This window comes from Tinamus guttatus, unplaced genomic scaffold (genome assembly GCF_059628265.1).
Source record: "Tinamus guttatus ecotype Peru unplaced genomic scaffold, ASM5962826v1 Tinamus_guttatus_pri_ptg000150l, whole genome shotgun sequence".
Lineage (NCBI taxonomy): Eukaryota > Metazoa > Chordata > Aves > Tinamiformes > Tinamidae > Tinamus > Tinamus guttatus.
In genome coordinates, this window is record NW_028288684.1 from 8,552,656 (window position 1) to 8,568,101 (window position 15,446).

Genomic DNA, 15,446 nt, shown 5'->3' on the forward strand with positions numbered 1-15,446 from the left:
AATCTGTATTGTATTGACGCCATAGTCAATACACTTTCCCAAGGTATTTCCTGAGTCTTAATTCATAGCTTATGGTTGAGTCAAAGTAGATCTATGAAAGACCTTTAATATTGGTTAAAAATGTAGTGAAATTGGATTTGCTACATCTGTAAATAAGATCCTTTTACGTACTGTACGTACTGTGGAATTAGGATTTTTCTGCCTCTTTTGTAGTGAGAATTTATCTATATTTAAATTTCTGTCCTTGCATTTCATTATGCATTTGATTGGTAAATTTGAAGTCTCTTTCTCAGAAGTCTTTTCACCTGAATAAAGACCATTTGCAAAAAAAAAAAAAAGTCACACTTTAGTAGTGTGAGTGTCTGGTGAGCTGTTTTTTTCATTGTCTAGAAAATATATCTGTCAGTGGAAACATTACCTCTCTTTTAAATTGTTCAATTTATCAAGTTTCTCTTTTAGACCGAAGATATTAGAACCAGACATAGAATCATCATTGACCTCGTTTGCTTTTCTTCATGAACTTTATTACCGCCTTTTCAGTGACTGTCTCTTTCTTCAGCCTGTGTTCTCACTTTTTTATTTCCTTACAATCCTTCATATCTTCTCCATCAGAAACATACTCCATGCTCTGTATTTCAGCTGTTGCTTGATTATCAAAAAGAAAATCAAAATTAGATAATTCTGAGTCAAATAACATAATTTTTTTCCATGTTTTTAATATATATTTTTAAAAAAAAGGATTGAAAGAATTGGAATGATGTGTTTCACAGAGCAAACTGTGCAAATATTATGGAAGATACAAAATTAGTGCTGGGAATTTCATTGAATATGAAGACCAGTAAAATTGAAATTATTATAAAGAAAAAGTTTATTCTTAAAGCAGAATTGCTGAAAATCTTACCATATTATGAGAGGTAGGGTGCTCTGGCTGTTCCTTGCTGTAGTAGGATGTGCTTGTTTTAATTTTCTTCATCACCTAACTTTCTTCCAGTACTCTTTTTTTTTTCTTTCTATTTTTTTTCTTCATAGACAGGTTATAAATTCTTGTCTTATAAAATGACGTATCACAACAGTGAATATAATCTGACGGAATCAGAGAACTACTATTATGCAAGCAATAATTGCTGAGACTTTAGAAGAAATAGAGATCAGGATTGTGACAGCCACAGTGAGGTCAGAGTGGTAAAAATTTCTGTGGCAAACAGCGATCCTAAGTGGGAAGGAGTACCAGTTCCTTCTGCCTGTTTCTGGCAAGAAATGCCAGTTATTATATGCTCATTAGCTGGTCTCTTGCTGAGGTCTTTTTGGGCCGTGTCTTTGCTTCCAGGCTTCATCTCCACACTGCAGCAGACTCTGCAATAGTTCCCAAGAAGGGCTTTCGGTTCCATTTGAGGTCTAGTTTTCTGATCTGTTTCTCCTGACATTCTTTGAACTATGTTCTTCCAGAGACTTGTTCTTCATTAGTGGTATCTCTCATTGATTAGAACAATATTAATATTTTTACGAGTCTGTGACAAGTATAATTCTTCTATAAATGCCTGAGGATTTTAATAGTTTTTGTTAACTTTATAGTAGCCCACTTTACTCATTCTGCTTCCTTCTAAATTATTTTATTTTTCTAAGATTTTACTTGGTTGTAAAGTATAGCTGCAGAACTTAAACGTTATTACAAGCATTGAATGTTAATGTTCTTTTTGGGGAAGATCTCAAAATCTCACCTGTTGATAACTTTACTTAAATAATTCCAGTATTGATATCAGATATATTCCTGATACAGTGGTAGACATGGAAAAAAAAAAAGAAAAAAACTTTGTTGAAAATGATTTCTTTCAGAAGATAGATTACTTTTTTAATTATTGTGTTGTACAAGAAGAACCAAATCTTTTTCTTTTATAAAATGTATACTGGATTTTTATTGCAAACGGAAATGTTAGTAGTTCTTTCTATATATATCTGTGTTAATGGTTAACTCACTAGATGCTAAATGTTTTTTTAAAAACGATTTGATTATGTTCTAGCCCAACAACTTCTCTGGGGATTTTCAGGTATTGTTGTTGACTGATAATGTGCTGGATTGGATTGAAGCTTGGTATTTGTGTGTATTGGGTGACTTGCTATTCTCAGTACTCAGCTTTCCTAAAAAAAAAATTTGCCCAAAAGATAACTATGAAGATAATTATGAAAAGAGTTCTAAATACAGTTGAGGGGAAAAATGTTTATCAATGAAAAACATTACATTTAACACTCACAGGGAAGATGATTAGTGTTTTCATTAGTTTGTGTATTTTTAATCCACTCTGCAGGTAGATTTCCAGGGCTTTAGCATCACCTGCAGAGATTTTAGAGTAGTATTTTTAAAGTTCCATGCCTAAATAGCATAAAAATAATTAGTTCAGTTTTAGGCATATTTTCATCTTGTGGACCCACTGTTCCCAGGATTTCTCTCTTTTCATAAGGCTGCTGTCACCTTCTAACAGCAACTAACATAATGCATAGGTCTGTGAGCATCAAGTGGAAGAAAACTTAACTTGTTCCTGAAGGTTGTCTTACTGCCCGTCTTCAGCGGAACAGGGATAGTAGATGATATTGTTAGCTGGACTACTGCTTTGCATGAAAGAGCAGTACTATTTAAATGAAAGCAAGGACTGAATTCAAACAGATGTGCTTCTATTTCTGTCATTGTCTTTGGTATAATCAGGAGGAAGTGGTATTTTTGTTTTGTGCACTATTTTCTATCCCACAGACATTCTTTAGTTGTTAATGGGAGCTAGCTTAATGGTAACTGAGATATGAGGATTAATGTCTCTCTCTTAATGAAGGCTTTGACAATAAGAATAGTAGTAGTAATAGGTTCAGCGTTCTTTGAACAACTGAGTCTTGTTGGGCTGTTCTTTGCTGTGTCTAATAAATAATGTCTCCAGTTATGAACATGGCAAGTATGCTACTATGTAAATAAGTGGTATATAGAATCAACTAGAAAAACACACTTGAATTTTATAGTTAAAAGTAAAACTCTTTAGTTGCTTTGGATGTCTGAAAAGCCATCTCTCAGATTAACAAGTGCAATAACATATTAATCATTTTCAGTTTGTGTTTTTACTAATATGGAATGTAGTTGATTTTAATTAACCCCTAAACAGACAAGAGAAGATGTTTGAATTGTTATCTGAAGTTCTATTTGTCAGTTTACTTAAGAGTAAAAGAACAGACAGGACCCTTTTTTTCTCTAAAAAAAGAGAAAAGCATTTTATTGTGCAGATCTGATTTTCATGGCTTTGTCCTTTTGCTGTAATTTCAGGAAGGCCGTGTACTCAACTGCAGCTTGTGAACCCAGAAAGATTTGCCCGTTTAATTAAAGAAGTTATGAACAGTGTGTGGCCTGGCAGAGACATGGTGGTACAGTGGTGTCCAGGTTTGGAAGACAAAAATCACCCATCGGTTTCCTGGCTTAAGATGGTCTGGAAGAACTTATATATACATTTTGCTGATGACTTAAGTCTGTTTGATGACATGCCACTTATTCCCAAGACACTGCTGGAAGAAAACCAGACATCAGTGGAACTAGTTAGGCTTAGGAATCAATCACCCATCATTCTGGATGATGAATCTGAGACTCAGCTCCCAGAATATATAGCTGATATTATTCAGAAAGTTGGTGGAGTGGTGCTTAAGAAGCTAGATATTTCTATACAACATCCACTTATAAAAAAATATGTACATCCACCATTACCAAGTGCTGTTCTACAAGTAATGGAAAAAATGTCCTTACAGAAGCTATGCAATCAGGTTGCGTCGTTCCCATCAACGCATAAAGACGCTCTTAGAGGATTCTTAGCTAGTTTAACTGATGCAAGTGAAAAAGAGAGAAGAATCATTCAGGAATTGCAGGTATTCAAAAAAATTGAAAAATCCTCTGATGAAAGTGGCCCTGCTTTTACTGGGCTAAAAGGTTGCAAGGTATTACATCACACTGCCAAAATTCCTCCGGGTTTAAGATTTTCTATTCCAATAATTGACAGCAGCGATGAAGCCACGATCCGCTTATCTACCTTGCTAAAAATAGAACAGCTGAAAAGCACAGACTGCTTAAAGTTTATGATACAAGACATTAAAAGTGATTTTTATTCATATGATGAAACAGCACAGATAATGCAATGGGTTCTTGAAAATCTGACTTTTCTGAAAAATGAGAATGTAGATGTCATAGACTGGCTGACATCCCTGAAGTTTATTAAGATTTCACAGGAAAAGATGATGTCAGCAAGTGAACTCTTTGATCCTGAGGTAGAATTACTGCAAAACTTGTTTTATGCTGAGGAAGAAATTTGCTTCCCACCTGCTGTTTTTACAGCTTCGTCAGATATTCTTCATTCCCTAAGACAAATAGGCTTAAAAAGTGAAGCCAATCTTGATGAAAATGATATTTTGAGAGTGGCAAATAAAATTGAAAGTTTGCATGCTAATTCAAATAACAATCGTGACTTATTATTAAGAAAAGCCAGAACTCTCTTGGTGATTTTGAACAAAAACCACACACTGCTTCACTCATCAGAAACAAAAACTGCGCTGAAAAAAATAAAGTGGATTCCTGCATGTAAGGAAAGACCTCCAAATTATCCAGGATCCTTAGTGTGGAAAGGAGATCAATGTAATCTGTGTTCCCCACCAGAAATGTGTGATGCATCTCATGCAATTTTAGTTGGTTCCTCCGTTCCCCTTGTGGAAAATGTGCATTTGAATGTAGAAAAAGCCCTTGGCATCCCCTCGAAACCTAGTATAAAAGCAGTTTTAAAGCACTTCAAGGTGGTGGTTGACTGGCACAGTTCTAAAACCTTCAGTGATGAGGACTATTATCAGTTTCAGCATATCTTGCTTGAAATTTATGGATTTATGCATGATCATTTAGAAGAAGGTAAGGAATCCTTTAAAGCCTTGAAATTTCCTTGGGTTTGGACTGGTAAAACATTTTGTTCCCTCGCACAAGCAGTAATAAAATCAGTACCTGATCTTGACCTCCAACCTTACCTACATTATGTGCCAAAAACTATGGCTAAGTTTCACCAGTTGTTTAAATGTTGTGGTTCAATTGAGCAGTTAACACCAGACTATGTTTCTATGGTCATTCAGAAGATATATCTAAAAAGTGAGCAGTCTCTATCAGAAGAAGAGAGTAAACAAAATCTTCACATCATGTTAAGTATTATAAGGTGGCTCTACAGCAATCAAATTCCTGCAAGTTTGCATACGCCTATGCCTTTATACAGTGGAAAACTTCCTTACAAACTTGCAATGAGGCCAATTCATGAGTGTTGTTACTGCGATATCAAAGTTGATGATTTAAATGATTTACTTGAAGATTCCGTTGAACCGATAATTTTGGTGCATGAAGACATTCCAATGAAAACAGCAGAGTGGTTAAACGTCCCATGCCTTAGTACAAGATTAATTAATCCAGAAAATATGGGGTTTGAGCAATCTGGACAAAGAGAACCTCTGACTGTAAGAATTAAGAATATTTTGGAAGAATATCCTTCCATTTCAGATATCTTTAAAGAGCTTCTTCAAAATGCTGATGATGCCAATGCAACTGAATGTAATTTCATGATTGACCTGAGACGAAATATGGACATAAGAGAGAATCTTTTGGATCCAGGAATGGCAGCATGTCATGGTCCCGCTTTGTGGTCGTTCAATAATTCTCAGTTTTCTGACTCTGATTTTCTAAATATAACTCGACTAGGAGAGTCCTTAAAAAGGAGTGAGGTTGACAAAGTAGGGAAATTTGGACTGGGATTTAATTCTGTTTATCATATCACCGATATTCCTATTATTTTGAGTCGTGAGTTCATGATTATGTTTGATCCAAATGTTAACCATATCAGCAAGCATATTAGAGATAAATCTAACCCAGGCATCAAAATTAACTGGAGCAAACAACAGAAGAGACTGCGAAAATTTCCCAATCAGTTTAAGCCATTTATCGGAGTTTTTGGTTGTCAGTTGCCACTGGCTGTGGAATCTCCTTATAGCTACAACGGGACACTTTTCAGGCTTTCCTTCAGGACTCAGCAGGAAGCTAAAGTGAGTGAAGTCAGCAGTACCTCCTACAATACAGCAGACATTTACTCTCTTGTGGATGAATTCAGCATTTGTGGTCATAGGCTGATAATATTTGCTCAGAGTGTAAATTCAATGATTCTGAAATATTTGAAAATTGAGGAAGATGATCCTGGGATGGCACAAGATGTTGTCACTATTAAAAAAAAGCAGTGTTCTTCCAAAGCCTTGACTGCACCGAATGTAAGTGTTCTAAAGGAAGCAGCTAAGCTGATGAAGGTGTGCAGCAGCAGTAATAAAAAGCTTCCCAGTGAAACACCAAAGTCGTCCTGTATTTTACAGATAGTAGTAGAAGAATTTCATCACGTGTTTAGACGGATTGCTGATTTACAGTCTCCACTTTTCAGAGGTCCAGAGGATGATCCAACTTCTTTCTTTGAAATGGCTAAATCTGGACCGGTAAAAAGGTCAGCAGATGAACTGCCACAAAAATCAGTAGATTCAACGACATGGCTTATATGTTCTTGCATGGATACTGGAGAGGCTTTAAAGTTTTCTTTACATGAAAGTGGGCGAAGACTAGGTCTTGTTCCCTGTGGCGGAATAGGAGTGCTGCTCTCTGAAACTCAGGATCAAAAGTGGGTTGTGAAACCTAACTGCAACAACATAGGGGAAGTATTCTGCTATTTACCTCTGCGAATAAAAACAGGTTTACCTCTTCATATAAACGGCTGCTTTGCAGTTACTTCGAATCGGAAAGAGATCTGGAAAACAGACACAAAAGGAAGGTGGAACACGGTGTTCATGAGGCATGTTATTGTGAAAGCCTACCTAGAAGCGCTTTGTGTTTTACGTGACATGGCAATCAACGGTGAGCTAGTCGACTACAGCTATTTTGCAGTGTGGCCAGACCCTGATTCAGTTCATGATGATTTTTCTATTATTTGTCAAGGGTTTTATGAAGATATAGCTCATATGAAAAGCAAAGAAGGCATCAAAGTATTTTCCGATGGTTTCTCTTGGGTTTCCATGAAGAATGTAAGGTTTTTGGATGACTCAATACTGAAACGACCAGACATTGGACCGTCAGCCTTTAAGATCTTTCTGAAGTACCTTAAAAAAACTGGTTCCAGAAACCTGTGTGCTGTGGACCTCCCTTCCTGGGTAAAGACAGGATTTGAAGAAGCAGGATGTAAACACATATTATTGGAGAACACGTTTTCTGAGAAACAGTTCTTTTCTGAAGTATTTTTCCCTAATGTTCAGGAGATCGATGCAGAGTTGCGTGATCCTTTGATGCGCTATGTTCTCAATGAAAAAGTTGAGGAGTTTTCGGGAATTCTTCGTGTTACTCCCTGTATTCCTTGTTCTTTGAATGGACATCCATTGGTTACACCATCAAGATTGATCCATCCGGAAGGAAGAGTTGCAAAGTTGTATGATGCAGAAGATGGAAGATTTCCTTACGGCACTACTCAGGACTATCTTAATCCAGTTATTTTGGTTAAACTTGTTCAGTTAGGCATGGCTAAAGATGATATTTTGTGGGAAGACCTGATAGAACGTGCGGAGTCAGTAGCAGAAATTAATAAGATTGATCACATTGCAGCTTGCCTCAGAAGCAGTATTATACTGAGTCTTATTGATGAAAAACTAAAGTGTAGGGATCCTAGAGCTAAAGAATTTGCTGAAAAATGTCAAGCTATCCCCTTCCTTCCTTTCCTTAGCAAACCAGCAGGCTTCTCATTGCACTGGAAAGGCAGTGATTTTCAGCCTGAGACAATGTTTTCAGCTACCGATCTTTTCACTGCTGATCATCAGGACACAGTTTGCCTAATAGAACCAATTCTTAATGAAAACTCTTCTTCCTTTAAAGGCTGTGGTGCTTTGTCATTAGCTGTGAAAGAGTTTTTGGGTTTACTTAAGAAACCAGATGTTAATTTGGTCATGAATCAGTTGGAAGAAGTTGCTAAGACATTTGATGGAATTACGTTGTATCAGGAAAATATCACTAATGCATGTTACAAAAATCTGCATGAAGCGATGTTAGAAAATGAATCAGAAAAAGCTGTGATAATTGAACAATTGAAAAACTGTAGTTTTATTCTTGTTGAGAATGTGTATGTTGATCCAGCAAAAGTGTCTTTCCATTTGAATTTTGAAGCAGCACCTTATCTCTATCAGTTGCCTAATAAGTACAAAAACAGCTTTCGTGAACTGTTTGAAAGTGTGGGTGTGAGGCAGGCCTTTACAGTTGAAGATTTTGCCCTAGTCTTGGAATTAATAAATCAGGAAAGAGGAACCAAACAACTGACAGAAGAGAATTTTCAGCTTTGCAGGAGAATAATTAGTGAAGGAATATGGAGCCTCATTAGAGAGAAGAAGCAGGAATTTTGTGAAAAAAAGTATGGTGAGATTTTGTTACCTGATACCCGTCTTGCACTTCTGCCTGCAAAATCCTTGTGTTACAATGACTGTCCATGGATTAAAGTTAAAGACACAACTGTTAAGTATTGTCATGCTGATATTCCAAGGGAAGTTGCAGTGAAACTTGGAGCGATACCAAAACGGCATAAAGCTCTAGAAAGATATGCATCTAATATCTGTTTTACTACTCTTGGAACAGAATTTGGCCAGAAAGAAAAACTGACAAGTAGAATTAAGAGCATCCTTAATGCCTACCCATCAGAAAAGGAAATGCTGAAAGAGCTCCTCCAGAATGCAGATGATGCAAAAGCTACGGAAATCTGTTTTGTGTTTGATCCTAGGCAGCATCCGGCTGACAGAATATTTGATGAGAAGTGGGGGCCACTTCAAGGACCAGCATTGTGTGTTTACAACAATCAGCCTTTTACGGAAGATGATATTAGAGGAATCCAGAACCTTGGCAAAGGTACAAAAGTAGGAAACCCCTGTAAAACTGGACAATATGGTATAGGTTTCAATTCTGTTTATCATATTACTGATTGCCCTTCTTTCCTCTCTGGCAACGATATTCTTTGTATTTTTGATCCTCATGCAAGGTATGCACCAGGCTCAACATCAACAAGTCCTGGGCGCATGTTTAGAGATTTGGATGCAGATTTCAGAACACAGTTCTCAGATGTACTGGACCTCTATTTGGGAAATCACTTCAAACTGGATAACTGTACAATGTTTAGGTTCCCTCTTCGAAATGCAGAAATGGCAAAAGTATCAGAAATTTCCTCAGTTCCGTGTTCAGATAGAATGGTCCAAAATCTTTTAGATAAACTGCGTACAGATGGGGCAGAACTTTTGATGTTTTTGAACCATATGGAAAAGATTTCTATTTGTGAGATAGAAAAAACAACAGGAGTATTGAACGTCTTATATTCTGTACAAGGCAAAATCACTGATGGAGACAGACTGAAAAGAAAGCAATTCCATGCATCGGTAATTGATAGTGTTACTAAAAAAAGGCAGCTAAGTGAAATACCTGTGCAGCAGATAACTTACACAATGGATACTGAAGACTCTGAAGGGAATCTTACAACTTGGTTAATTTGTAACAGGTCAGGCTTTTCTGCCATGGAGAAGGTGTCCAAAAGTGTTGTATCGGCCCACAAGAACGAGGACATTACTCTTTTCCCACGTGGTGGAGTAGCAGCTTGCATAACTCATAATTACAAAAAGCCCCACAGGGCGTTCTGTTTCTTACCTTTGTCTTTAGAAACTGGCTTACCTTTTCATGTGAATGGTCACTTTGCTCTGGATTCTGCAAGAAGAAATCTGTGGCGTGATGATAATGGTGTTGGAGTAAGAAGTGACTGGAATAATTGTCTAATGACAGCGTTGATAGCCCCGGCCTATGTTGAGCTGCTGATTCAGCTGAAAAAACGGTATTTTCCAGGCACTGATCCTACAGTATCAGTATTGCAAAACACACCTATTCATGTTGTGAAAGACACTTTAAAAAAGTTTTTGTCCTTTTTTCCAGTTAACAGGCTTGATATTCAGCCAGACTGGTATTGTTTAGTGAAAGCAGTTTACAGTTGCATTTATGAGGATTTGAAGCGTCTTCTACCTGTTATGCGAGCGCCAAACATTGATGGTTCCGATTTGCATTCGACTGTAATCATCACCTGGGTCAACATGTCTACTGCGAACAAAGGGAGACCATTTTTTGACAATTTACTCCAAGATGAATTGCAGCACCTCAAGAACACAGAGTACAACATCACAACGCGCAAGTCGGTGGCTGAAAATGTTTACAGGCTCAAACATTTACTTTTAGAAATCGGATTTAATTTGGTATATAACTGTGATGAAACTGCAAACCTTTACCACTGTCTGATAGATGCAGATATTCCCGTTACCTACGTGACGCCTGCTGACGTCCGATTATTTTTGATGACATTTTCTTTTCCAGACTCTACTTGCCACATCGGAAAGTTACCTTGTCGCCTTCAGCAGACAAATCTGAAACTTTTCCACAGTCTCAAGCTTCTGGTTGACTATTGTTTTAAGGATGCAGAAGAAAATGAAATCCAGGTTGAGGGCTTGCCACTTCTTATTACTCTGGACAATGTTTTGCAAATTTTTGATTCAAAGCGACCAAAGTTCTTAACAACATATCATGAACTGATTCCGTCTCGCAAGGATCTCTTTATGAACACATTGTATCTGAGATACAACAATATTTTACTTAGCAGTGATGTGGCAAAAGTCTTTGATATCATAAGTTTTGCTGATTTGTTGTCATCTGTGTTGCCTAGAGAGTATAAAACTAGAAGCTGTATGAAATGGAAAGAAAACTTTGCAAGCGAATCTTGGCTAAAAAACGCCTGGCATTTTATTAGTGAGTCTATAAATGTTAAGGAAGACCAAGAAGATATGCAAGCAAAATTTGATGATGTTGTGGAAACTTTGAAGGACTGGACTTTGCTTCCAGGTGTAAAGTTTACTGTCGCAGCTAATCATCTTGTTGTGCCAGAGTGTGATGTTTTGTTGCCCCTCAGCATTATGCATATAGCTGTTTTTCCAAATGCTCAGAGTGATAAAGTCTTTCACGCTCTAATGAAAACAGGTTGTATTCAGCTGGCATTGAACAAAATTTGCTCCAAGGACAGTGCTTTAGTGCCTTTGCTGTCAGGTTGTACAGCAAATATAGATAATCCTTCAAGCATTCTGAAAGCCATACAATATATGGTACAGACGTCGACTTTTAAGACTGAAAAATTAGCAGAAAGTGACTTTGAAGCTCTTCTAATGTACTTCAATTGCAATTTAAGTCATTTGACCTCTCAGGATGACATGAAAATTTTAAAGTCTCTTCCGTGCTATAAATCCATTAGTGGCCGATACATCAGCATTTCAAAATATGGGACATGCTATGTTCTCACAAAGAGCATCCCATCGATAGAGGTAGATAGATGGACACAGTCTACTTCATCGGCTTTTCTTGAAGAAAAAATGCACTTGAAAGACTTGTACACCGTGCTTGGCTGTGTCTCTGTGGATGATCTTGAGGTGTATTTGAAACATCTTCTGCCGAAAATTGAAAGTCTGTCTTATGATGCCAAATTAGAACACTTGATCTACCTAAAGAACAGGCTAACTAGCATTGAGGAAACTTCAGAAGTGAAAGAACAGCTGTTTGAAAAGCTGGAAAGCATTTTGATCATTCATGATTCAGGCAATAGATTAAAACCTGCAAAATATTTTTATGACAGAACTGTAAGAGTCTTCGAAGTTATGCTTCCTGAAAAATTCTTCATACCTCAAGAGTTTTTTAAGAAACTGGAACAACTTACAAAACCAAAGAATCAAGCTGCATTCCTTACGTCGTGGGTAACTTTCCTACGGCATATTGGACTAAAATTCATTATTTCACAGCAACAGTTATTACAGTTTGCTAAGGAGATCAGCATGCGAGCTAATACAGAAAACTGGTCTAAAGAAACTCTCCAAAATACTGTTGATGTCCTCCTCCATCACATATTTCAAGAAAGAACTGATCTCTTGTCGGGAAACTTTCTGAAAGAGCTGTCACTGATTCCTTTTCTGTGCCCTGAGCGAGCTCCTGCGGAATTTGTTAGATTTCATCCTCAGTATCAAGAAGTTAATGGAACGCTTCCTCTTATACGATTCAATGGTGCACAGGTAAATCCTAAGTTTAAACAGACTGATGTGTTGCAGTTACTGTGGACTTCATGTCCCATTCTTCCCGAGAAAGCAACGCCCTTAAGCATCAAAGAACAAGAAGGAAGTAGCCTTGGTTCACAGGAACAGCTCGAGCAAGTTTTAACTATGCTGAATGTTAATTTGGATCCTCCCTTGGACAAAGTTATCAATAACTGCAGGAACATATGCAATATAACAACTTTGGATGAGGAGATGGTGAAAACAAGGGCCAAGGTCCTAAGGAGCATTTATGAATTTCTGAGTACGGAAAAAAGGGAATTCCGCTTTCAGCTGCGAGGAGTTTCTTTTGTAATGGTGGAAGAAGGCTGGAAGCTCCTGAAGCCTGAAGAGGTAGTAATAAACCTGGAATACGAATCTGATTTTAAGCCTTACCTTTACAAACTTCCTTTAGAGCTTGGCACTTTCCATCAGTTATTTAAACATTTGGGTACGGAAGATATTATTTCAACAAAGCAGTATGTTGAAGTTCTCGGTCGCATATTCAAGAATTCGGAAGGGAAGCAGCTGGATCCTAATGAAATGCGCACAGTTAAAAGGGTAGTTTCTGGCCTTTTCAAAAGTCTTCAGAATGATTCTGTCAAGGTTAGAAATGACCTCGAGAATATGAAAGATTTTGCCCTTTACCTCCCCAGTCAAGATGGTAGGTTGGTAAAGTCAAGTATCTTAGTTTTTGATGATGCACCTCACTACAAAAGCAGAATACAAGGAAACATTGGTGTGCAAATGCTTGTTGATCTTAGCCAGTGTTACCTGGGCAAAGACCATGGTTTTCACACTAAATTGATAATGTTATTTCCTCAGAAATTGAGACCTCGCTTACTTAGCAGTATTCTGGAAGAACAGTTGGATGAAGAGTCTCCAAAAATTTGTCAATTTGGGGCATTATGTTCTCTGCAGGGAAGATTACAGTTGCTGTTGTCTTCAGAACAGTTCATCACGGGACTTATTAGGATTATGAAGCATGAAAACGACAATGCTTTTTTAGCTAACGAAGAGAAAGCAATAAGACTTTGCAAAGCTTTGCGAGAAGGTTTGAAAGTTTCCTGTTTTGAGAAGTTGCAAACAACACTGAGAGTTAAAGGTTTTGCTCCTATTCCCCACAGTAAAAGTGAAACATTTGCTTTTCTGAAGAGATACGGAAATGCAGTAATACTGCTGTACATACAGCACTCTGACAGCAAAGACATAAATTTCCTGTTAGCATTAGCAATGACCTTAAAGTCGGCCACTGACAATCTCATTTCTGATACCTCGTATTTAATTGCCATGCTGGGTTGTAACGATATTTACCGGCTTAGTGAGAAGCTTGACAGTTTAGGAGTCAAGTACGACTCTTCAGAGCCATCAAAACTTGAACTGCCAACGCCTGGCACCCCTATACCAGCAGAAATTCACTATACGCTCCTCATGGATCCAATGAATGTGTTTTATCCTGGCGAATATGTTGGTTATCTTGTTGATGCTGAAGGTGGTGATATTTACGGATCATATCAACCAACTTACACATACGCAATCATTGTACAAGAAGTAGAAAGAGAAGACGATGAAAGCCACAGTTTTTTAGGTAAGATTTATCAGATTGATATTGGATATAGCGAATATAAAATAGTGAGCTCTCTTGATTTGTACAAATTTTCGAGGCCCGAGGAAAGTACTCAGAGTAGGGACAGCGCGCCTTCAACCCCAACCAGTCCTACAGAATTTCCCATGCACGGACTGAGGACGATTCCCCCTCTCTTCACTGGGAAGGAGAGCCACAAAACGACGTCGTCCAAGCACCACTCTCCGAAAAAGATAAAGCCAAACTCCTTGCCAGAAATATTAAGAGAAGTGACGTCTGTCATTGAACAGGCGTGGAAGCTTCCAGAATCTGAAAGAAAAAAGATAATTAGAAGGCTGTATCTTAAATGGCATCCGGATAAAAATGCAGAGAACCTTGAGATAGCTAATGAAGTTTTCAAACATTTGCAGAATGAGATTAACAGGCTAGAAAAACAGGCCTTTATAGATCAAAATATGGACAGAACATCAAGAAGAACGTTTTCCTCCTCTGCTTCTCGGTTTCAGTCAGATAAATTCTCCTTTAAGCGATTTTATACGTCATGGAATCAAGAAGCCACAAGCCATAAATCGGAGAGGCAGCAGTACAAAGAGAAGGGGCCCCCTCCCGCAGGGCCCTCCTTCTCGCAGCGGTTTTTCGTGCCGCCCACGTTCAGGTCCGTGGGCAACCCCGTGGAGGCCCGCAGGTGGCTCAGGCAGGCCCGAGCCAACTTCTCCGCGGCCAGGAACGATCTGCACAAAAACGCCAACGAGTGGGTGTGCTTCAAGTGCTACCTCTCCACGAAACTAGCCCTGGTTGCAGCTGACTATGCTGTGAGGGGCAAGTCGGATAAAGATGTAAAACCGGTAGCCCTTGCGCAAAAGATAGAGGAGTACAGTCAGCAGCTGGAAGGGCTTATGAATGACGTCCAGACGCTGGAGGCTTACGGAGTAGACAGCTTAAAAACTAGATATCCTGACTTGCTCCCTTTCCCGCAGATTCCCAATGATAGGTTTACTTCGGAAGTTGCTATGAGAGTGATGGAATGTACTGCTTGTATCATAATAAAACTTGAAAACTTTATACAACAGAAAGTGTAGGATATTTAAAAAAGTTAAAAAATTGCATTCTCAAGAGCTTAGATATTTAATGTGATGAGATACAAACGTAGCTGTAAGATTATTGGGCAAGAAGTTACACATAGCCAAGCAGTTAGCAATACAGTGTGCATATGTGGATGGTATTGAAGTACTTAAAACGGAAGAGAATTAAAACAGGATTTTTTTTAAACTGAGCCTGCTGTATAAGCAAACTGTAAAACATGATTTTTTTTTGTTAATTTGTAAGGAAACTGAGCTGCAGAAATTAGCTGTATGTACAATATTGTGATGAATTGGCACATTATTGAACTGCACTTTATGTAACCAAAGCTTAGCTTTCTGTTAGATGAAACCTCTAATTAAAATTCCATGTTAGATTTTATTTTGTTTAATACTGTGTTTCCAGAAAGGACGTGTTGTTTTTCAATGTACTCATCATAAGAAAGACTGGAAACGGTATGAAGCGGGCAGTGGGGTGGAAATGAAAACGGCTTTGGAGAAGTATCACTCCAAAGCACTTCCGTGTTCTCTGTGCTCCATGGACAGTCGTGTCACTCATATTCGTACTCTTATCAGCTGGATCT

The 15,446-nt window shown here is 38.0% G+C and overlaps 1 protein-coding gene across 2 annotated transcripts in view; it reads left to right on the forward strand.

Moving 5' to 3' along the window:
* Positions 1 to 15,194, forward strand: part of SACS (sacsin molecular chaperone) — a 35,055-nt gene extending 19,861 nt beyond the window's left edge. The window contains exons 1-2 of one of the 2 annotated variants that reach the window (XM_088522204.1): positions 3,323 to 6,928; positions 7,010 to 15,194. In XM_088522204.1, the coding sequence (XP_088378330.1) occupies positions 3,364 to 6,928; positions 7,010 to 14,862 (11,418 nt within the window). In that variant the 5' untranslated portion in view covers positions 3,323 to 3,363 and the 3' untranslated portion in view covers positions 14,863 to 15,194. Of the gene's footprint in view, positions 1 to 3,298 lie in introns of those variants that run through there. The other variant, XM_088522205.1, reaches the window with a different exon arrangement.
* Positions 15,195 to 15,446: the final 252 nt, after the last annotated feature.